This window comes from Misgurnus anguillicaudatus, chromosome 14 (assembly GCF_027580225.2).
Source record: "Misgurnus anguillicaudatus chromosome 14, ASM2758022v2, whole genome shotgun sequence".
Lineage (NCBI taxonomy): Eukaryota > Metazoa > Chordata > Actinopteri > Cypriniformes > Cobitidae > Misgurnus > Misgurnus anguillicaudatus.
The window spans coordinates 29622826-29631242 of NC_073350.2; the positions used below are offsets into that span (position 1 = coordinate 29622826).

The 8417-nt window shown below is 35.7% G+C and overlaps 2 protein-coding genes and 1 non-coding gene across 4 annotated transcripts in view; 1 reads left to right on the top strand and 2 right to left on the bottom strand.

The window, feature by feature from the left end:
* Positions 1-975, bottom strand: part of sort1a (sortilin 1a) — a 49575-nt gene extending 48600 nt beyond the window's left edge. The window contains exon 1 of one of the 2 annotated variants that reach the window (XM_055184139.2): positions 586-975. In XM_055184139.2, coding sequence (XP_055040114.2) covers positions 586-834 — 249 coding nt within the window. In that variant the 5' untranslated portion in view covers positions 835-975. The remainder of the gene's footprint in view (positions 1-585) is intronic. The other variant, XM_055184140.2, reaches the window with a different exon arrangement.
* A 1019-nt stretch (positions 976-1994) lies between these two features.
* Positions 1995-2066, top strand: trnaa-ugc (transfer RNA alanine (anticodon UGC)). The gene has a single exon. It is a non-coding gene; the product is annotated as a tRNA-Ala (tRNA).
* A 2458-nt stretch (positions 2067-4524) lies between these two features.
* Positions 4525-8062, bottom strand: psma5 (proteasome 20S subunit alpha 5). The gene is made up of 10 exons (XM_055183855.2): positions 7947-8062; positions 7343-7385; positions 7004-7070; positions 6787-6913; positions 6633-6700; positions 6448-6555; positions 6275-6333; positions 5878-5980; positions 4690-4776; positions 4525-4604 (listed from the first exon to the last, which is right to left on the bottom strand). The coding sequence occupies exons 2-10, from the start codon at positions 7369-7371 to the stop codon at positions 4527-4529; spliced, it is 726 nt and encodes a 241-aa protein (XP_055039830.1). The 5' UTR covers positions 7372-7385; positions 7947-8062; the 3' UTR covers positions 4525-4526.
* Positions 8063-8417: the final 355 nt, after the last annotated feature.

Genomic DNA, 8417 nt, shown 5'->3' on the forward strand with positions numbered 1-8417 from the left:
TGAGATGTCATTGTAAGTAATCGACTATCAGTGTTTCATGCATCCCTAATAAATACAAAAGAACTGAACATTAAAAAGTACGAGGAAAGAGGATGCATTGCTTTAGCTGTGAAAATGAGATCTGCAGAATGTCAACACACTGATAACAAATGAAAACTGGCTTCTTGATGATGACTGATGTTTTTGGGATAAGAGCCATCTAGAAATCTTGCTCCATTATACTTATTAAAACTTCTTACATTTCCATGTGGTATTGAAAAAATGTTGAAATTGTCTGCAAAAAATAATCATCTCAAAACAGCGGCCAATGGTATGAGATCTCTTTTGTAATTTATGACTCCTAGAGATTTAAAAGGCAGCAAAACCCATCCTCATCATTAGGGACTTCAACTTTGAGAAGAAAAATTATAAAATATAAACAATAAAAACCTTAAATGACTTTTTAAGGAATAAACAGAAAACCATACACATACATGCCAGGGAAAGTAAAGCACCACCATGTAAAGTACTACAATACATTTTAATAAACTGCATTACATAAAATGTAATATCGAGCAGCAAAAAGGTCAAACCATGATGACCTACCGTATGAGTATTGTTTTTTAATGTAGATTCATATCCGTGCAATGAATTACACTGATTCTGTGCGGGTTCTTCACTCCTCTTCATCCTCACATGATGCGAAGGCTGTAAATCTCTCAAAGTGAGCAGATTTCGTGATTTGTGACTCCTTTGAAACACGGTTTGTTCACTTCTCCTGGATCTCTCTACAAAGTCCATGCAATGAGCCAGTGAAAAAAGCACAAGCAAAACACAGCAGAACACGGTGCTCATGGTTTACTGTGCAGAAAATCCCTCTTCTTAAATATCCACGAATAAGAGATTTGTTGGTATTTGGAGAAAACTCGCACTGTTTACGCTCTCACGCATGTCTGTAGTGAAACCGATGCGCGCAAATCACGGATTGTTCACGATGTTAGGAGGCATCGTCAAGTCAAAACGCCCATCTCATGAATATTAATCAGGTGCTTCTGAAGTTGCATGGGAATCTTTTCTACCTGGGAATCACATCATGTCCAACTTTCAGCTTATATATATTTTTTTTTTCTTATTTTTTAGCTTTGTATTTATTATTCCTAAATGTGAATATGAGGGAAGTAAATGCCGACGTTCAGAAATTTGAAAAAAATAAGAATATTATTTTAATTTTCTCACAGTTTTACTTATTGATTTTATTAATTTCTTTATTTTTGTTGGTATACATTGTATTTGTTTAATTTTCTATATGTACTCCCTTGCTGTATTTGTAAGTTTTTAAAACCTATAAAACTTGGCTATGAATATTAATTAGCCTCTATTGATAGGCCTATAGCATTCCGCTGTTTACAGTGTTTCTATAAATATTAATTAGATTATGCCAGAATTGCTCAGCAACCCACCAATGTCGACGGACTGTTTAGTGAATATTAAGATTAGAGCAATACTGAAGTAAATTTCGTACCGTATCCAGAAGTGGGTTAACCACGCCTCCTGCTGTCCTCCTTCTCTTATGGATTCAACAGTGCGGTAATCTTAATTTATTCCCAGCGAAGCTAGAATTCTTTTTACATCATAATCAAAATATTATAATTCTGGTAGCAGGAACACCTTAGAGGAACATTTTATCTAGAGCAGAGGTATTTAACCTTTTTCGGACCAAGGACCCCTTATTGGACCCCAGTACCTGTAACAAATTAAGACTGGATTGATATACTTTTATGATGGTTACGTAACGTTACAAAAATCTTAAAATAATAATTTTTGGCATACTACATAACATTTTAAATTAACTAAATTGACTTTATTGTGGAAACTACATGCTACTTTTTTTTATTAATGGCCTATTAAGGTATTTTTGTTTTATTATGCCTAATTTCACTTTATTTTTAAATAAAATATTTTGCATTCACATAAAGTTTAAAAGACCTTCTGTAAGAGAAGCCCGCTGAGCACCAGGGGATGTAGCTCAGTGGTAGAGCGCATGCTTTGCATGTATGAGGCCCCGGGTTCAATCCCCGGCATCTCCACTTTTTGGGGCAGTTGTAGTCGTTAGCAGTGTTGGGGAAAGTTACTTTTAAAAGTAATGAATTACAATATTAAGTTACTCCCAAAAAAAGTAACTAATTGCATTACTTAGTTACTTTTCATGGAAAGTAATGCTTACGTTACTTTTAGTTACTTTTGCGTTACTTTTTCTTGGCTAAAGCTTGATCTCTTTCAGGCCTTGCAGGTGTTTTTATGACTGAAAAGTTCTGCCTTCAGAAATTGCATATTTCATCACAAAAATGTTTAGCTCTGGCCTGCCATCTCAGTTTCTGACTCAAACTGTTTCCACACAGGCACAGAGAGTGCATACGTTTAGTTTAATTCAGTACATATTTTTTAATCAAATTAATTAATATAAAAAAGTAACTTGAGTTACTTTTTTGAAAAAGTAACTCAAATATTAATGTGTACATTTAAAAAGTAATGCGTTACTTTACTCGTTACTTCAGAAAAGTAATATTATTACGTAACTCAAGTTACTTGTAATGCGTTACCCCCAACACTGGTCGTTAGAGTGTCAGGCTTGTAACCCAAGAGTGGCCAGTTCGAGGTTCGCAACTGTGGTACCCTTGAGCAAGGCACCTTAATCCCAATTGTTCCCCGCCCCGGGCACTGCAGGGATAGCTGCCCACTGCTCCGGGTGCTTGTGTTCACTATTCACTGGATGGGTTAAATGCAGAGGTCACATTCCAAGTATGGGATACATTGACAAATACGTCACTTTTACTAATACTACCACGGATCCAGTGTTGGAGACCCATGATGTAGAACTGTGTGGTTTTAACATTGGGTTTAAAAAGTTAAGTTAAGCTAGAAATGGTTTATTAAGTCCGGTATGGACTCTCAAAACATTGCTGGCTTATACAAAGCTCAGACCTAAATTTTGAGATTAATTGAGTCTCTGACTGTGAAGCTCTGATGTGCTCCTGAAACAAATCTGTGGTCCAAAAATTTAGAAATTATCCAGAAAACTGGAAGTTATGACTGCATCAATGGGAGGGATTTAATTTCTATGTTTTTGAAACTAAATGTAAAAGATACAACAGAATCAACAATGACAGACAGTGATACATGTATATACGACTTATCACTCATATACAGTACACACAACGCTGTTCAAAGGTTTGATGTTTCTCATATTATTGTTACATAAAAAGAAATTAATTTCATAAACTAAAACGTATACAATTTTAAACTTATTAAAAAGTAAAAAACAGCCAATAAGAGCCCACCATAGACAGGAACCGAATGCAACATCAAGAAACTAGATAAAATGACAAGAGATTTTAACAAATTTTAGGCAAAGGCTAACTACATTTAAAAAAATGCTAAAATAAAATGCAGTTTAGGTTTGCTTTTTTTAGCTACACATAATCCCCAGTGTCATGTGTGTAATTCCATAGTTCTGATGAGTTTACTATTATTGTATAATATGAACAAATATAGAAAATAAGCAAGCAACCCTGTTTTTTTTTCAGTAAAATATAAAAATACTTTTAAATGTTCAAAAAATTATGTAAAAATAATGAACTCTTTGTAAGTAACTTGTTATCTTTGGTAGAAAAGGTCAGATTTCTTGAGAAGATGTTTCATGGGATAAACATCGATCAGAAAGATTTGAAAACAACTTTTCACTCACATTATTTTGGTTTTTAAAATATTGTAAAGTATAAAGGTATAACATTAGAAAAATTAAGATAGGATACATTCAAGGTCTACATTAAAGCAACACTATGTAGTTTCCATGGAAAAATGACTTACAGCTCCCCCATGTGGTTGAAAAGCGCAACAGTGCCTGGTATCAGACACTCTTCTGCAGGTAGGGGGAGGGGCGGGGCTGTGTTTCCTACCCTCCACCGCCACTTTCAGAGTGTGCTTGCAGCAGCTAGGAGGCTGCTCAGGTTGCAGCAACAGTACAATTTGTCCAGTTAAAAGTTGTTCTATCACTGAAATAATTTTAGAGACATTATTTAAAGGTAAAAAAAAAACTACAGTGTTGCTTTAAGTATGCGTGCCCACTTGAAATCGTATGCATGACATTTCACTGCTAAAACAATGCTTTTCCAACTGAACTACAGGAACACTGGTATATTATTATGTTAATGTATACAACATGTGATGGAAAATGCAAATCCCACATTTCAGTGTTTATAAAACAGACTACATAGCATATTCTCGTGTGAAGGAAAAAAGACACCCGGACATAAATTTTTTTCAACAAGAGTTTATTAACGCAGTGATTCGTAACAAAAAGAGCCCCCCATTTGAGTCAACTACAAGATCTGTTCTTGTACAGAACTATAGAAAGTTTTTGGATTGACAGAAAAAGAAAGCGTATAAAGATTGAATTCCTGTACGAACAGGCCAAACCGAGTTTACGTTGTAATCGCCGTGTGATGATTCACACAAAATAACATGGGATTTTCTCCTCTACATCGACTCTAGATATCCTTGATGACATCCTCAAGTTCTTCTTTTGTGTACATGTGAAAAGTCTTGCCTGGCTCTATTGTGGCAAGCTGGAAAAAGAGAGAGGAACCATCATAAGACACATCAATCAACTGAGTTATGTCACCATGCTAGGTGGGAAACTTAAAGCATTACCTCAATGTTGGTGGCATTGAGTTTCTCCTCCATCACTTGTTTCAGGATAGTAAGAGAGGACTTGATGGCATCCTTTAACGTCATGGACTAAAAAAAAACAGAGGTCAACAGAGATATTTAATGTATGTTTTGTGTAAAAAAAACAAAAAAACAATAGACAATGCTAGTATTGCTAGTATTTTTGAAAGTAATTTGATTCATTTAAGAGTATTTAGGACTGATTGCCTTTCATCAGATTTTAGGGTCACATGGGAAGCAGATCTGGCGACTAAAGTTACACTAGCATCTACTGGAATGGGTAGGTGGGTGGGGTAGATTTAAAAAGAAACTCTAATTGCCCAAGCATGTGTCTCATTTTGCTGCTGTAGGATTCTCTTGGTAGAAAGCCAAACACATCTCACTATTAGAAAATTATAACTGGGAGAAGACATCAGACGACTTAAGTCAAAGTTCAGTGTAGCATTACATGCATTGCTTTATGGAGTTGAATGACATTCAGATGGCATAGTCAGGGTTCCCACACCTTAGTTAACTTCAAATTCAAGGACCTTTCAAGGACTTTCCAGGTCTAATACCCTCAAATTCAAGGACTAAATGTGGGGAAACATTTCAAGTGAGAGCAAGGTTACATCCTGTTACCTTTTAAGATACATTGTTACAGTTCGCTTTCGAGGGAACTTGCGCTGCGTCACTGCGGTGACACTTTGCGGACACCAGGGGTAAGTGCGTCTGAATGTGTATATCAAATTCAACCAATGGTGAGGCTTAACGACAAAGACAGGGTTATGCGGGAGCCAGGAAGTATATTACTATCTGAAATATTGCCAAAGACGGCGTTACAGGAACGCAGGAAGTATGGCAAGGGAGACACAGCGTTTCGTTCCCTTCTTAGGGAACAACAGTTACATACGTAACCAGAGACGTTTTCATGTGTTAAAGCATTTTGGTATGAATCAACATTCGCATACAGAAGATATAAGCATTTAAAGCGAACAGTTTAGCACGTGTGCTTAAAAAGTCTAGAATTTTCATGATATTATTCTACACTACACAGGGAATATGGATTTTTTCCCCCAGAAAACTTCTTGCATAAAATAGATTTAAGCACTTTCAATGACCTGTATCTATGTATATATATTTTCAAAAAACTGAATTGTTCTATTCAAGGCCCTGAATGGATGAACATACCTTATGATAAACTTCTTGCAAAGAGCTCTGAGCTCCCTCAGATGCTGAGCCAATCGCCCTGGCGTCACACTGAACAAAAGTGCCTGAAGGGTCCATGTGGTATCTGTTAATGAGTGTAATGATTTATAATTAACAACCTTGTCTGTACATTATAAAGTGTCTAATTAAGATAAAAACCTCAGAAATCTTTGAAACTTTGGAGATGACTATCTGTGATAATATTAAATGTGACTATAAAATGTCATTTTTTTTTACTTTTTTTAAAGCAGGATAAATACAAATGCTTAACATATATCACATTAAGTTACTTATCCATCTCTTATCTAAATTAAAAACAAAGAGTGTCTTTAAGTAGCTAAACATTTCAAACAACACCAAGGACAAAGAGCGTGCTTACAGCTGAGGTCCTTTCTCATCCAGACCTCCAAAAAGCAGAGCGACACCAAAAGGACGACTCTAGGAAAGACAAAAAAAAGAAGGAAGGATTTGAACCCACGACAAGCTGAAATATAAACACTACTCTCATGATAAGCAAATGTGCAATACAATATAAAGTCACGCTTATGTTACCATAGCGCCGGGGTCAGCATCCTCCTCTCCAAACTGCAGAGCGAGGTTAGACACAGCCTGTGTTACACTCTCCACTGTCATCGTCTCATTGTAGGTAAACCAATGGTTCTGCAGAACACAACACGTAATATTTTACATTTTTATACCAATGAAACTGTATATACTCAAAAGAATCTGTTACTGACCTGCGTCTCCACTCTTGCTTTGTCGATTAGCGTTTTCGCATCAGCTATTAAACCACTCATGGCACAACCTGTGTTGAGAAATTACGTGTATCAAGATCAGTTTTTCACAGCTAACTTTATCATCCTGCTCCAATATCTTGATCACTCGGCTTACCAATATGAGTGTCGATCTCTACGATCTTTTCGATGCTGCTGGGCTCCATCAGAGGAGAAGTTATTCTCTTCTCCACAGCGAGACACACACCCTCCGCTGTCTGAATGCCAATGGCTGTGGACCCCAACTAGAAATAAGACAGAGTATGAGAGTTTAGCCTGGATTTTTACAGATATTATACATATATATATATACACTTCTATAAAAATGTATTTACCTTTATAGCTTCAATGGCATATTCTACTTGAAAAAGCCTTCCCTCTGGAGAGAAAGTGTTTACACCTCTGAAGACAAAAAATGTTGTGGTTCACTAAGAATACTTTTAATACACTGCATAAATTGTAATACAACAATACTGTGGTTTCCGACTGAAACAAAACTGAAAGTGAAAGTGTGAAGTTACAAGTTTTAAATTTAAAATACACTTCATCATAAACTTTTTACCAAATTTACACATTTCAATACTCATGCAACACGCATAGCAAGTAACCACGGACGTAATAAATGTTTAACATTAATAACCTTTAAATGAGCACAGATTGCTTATTTAACTTACCTGTCGTATTCTGATCGTGTCAGGAACATTTTGAAATACAAATCTGTAAAATATCAGCAAGAGAAATGTATGAATTGTGTAACTCAAAATGTAGCAAAAGTGACAACAACCGCTTGTGCGAGCGGTCGGCAATGGACTTCATCATAACCAATCAGAAAGCAGCTTTCTTTCCGTCGATTGGACGATGGCGTAAAAAAGGCGGGGTGACGAATTCTTCTGAACATTTCATTGGTTAAGCCTCCCATCACTCAATGACATCGCATGTTTCATTTCAACGAGTCATTCATAACTTGTTAAAAATATATCCAGCATGTTTATTTTTATATCGCATCGTTTACAAAACACTTAAAGGTTTCAATAAGCGTTTTTATCTGTGAGGCTTTTCTACAGTTTGTTTATTTTGATACAATAACGTGAGACCTGGTACACATGAGCATCTGCCGTTAGCTAGTAGCCAGATTTCTCCATAATAAACAATACACTGTCAGTTACTCTAACTTTATACTGTATTTTTTTATGTCAAATGCTCTTTGGTATGCATGGCAGCGATTTACTGCTATACAACATGACCTTACATTGAAAACACTAGTGATGGATTTCTTACCTTCTGCAGTGCAAGGGTAAGTTTGCTACTTTCAACAGTACAGGAAGTGTTCATGTATAATCGATCCGACGAAACATTTCCATCCACTTTGGTTCCACATTGAATTCACACAAGACTCCATCTTACACGCCTGCCACACTTGTGACTTGTTTATTCGTGTATTTTGCGTAGTTTGCTAAAGCAGCCATGGAAAATTAGATAGCAAAATAGTACATTGGCTTTTAAGCCATTCTTAAAGGTGTGCAAATAATTCAAATGCAATGAAGTCATGAGCCGGCTACAAAGGCCTTTATTTCCATTTATGTTTTGTATAATTTTTTAGTGTATAATTTAATGTTTATTAATCATTTTCCAGTTTTTAATAATAAAACGATCATATAAATTAATAATGTTAACAACGTAACAAATACGTTGTGTGAGTTTGTTACCTTATTGTATTATATTTTATTTTTATTAATGTCACACAAAAAG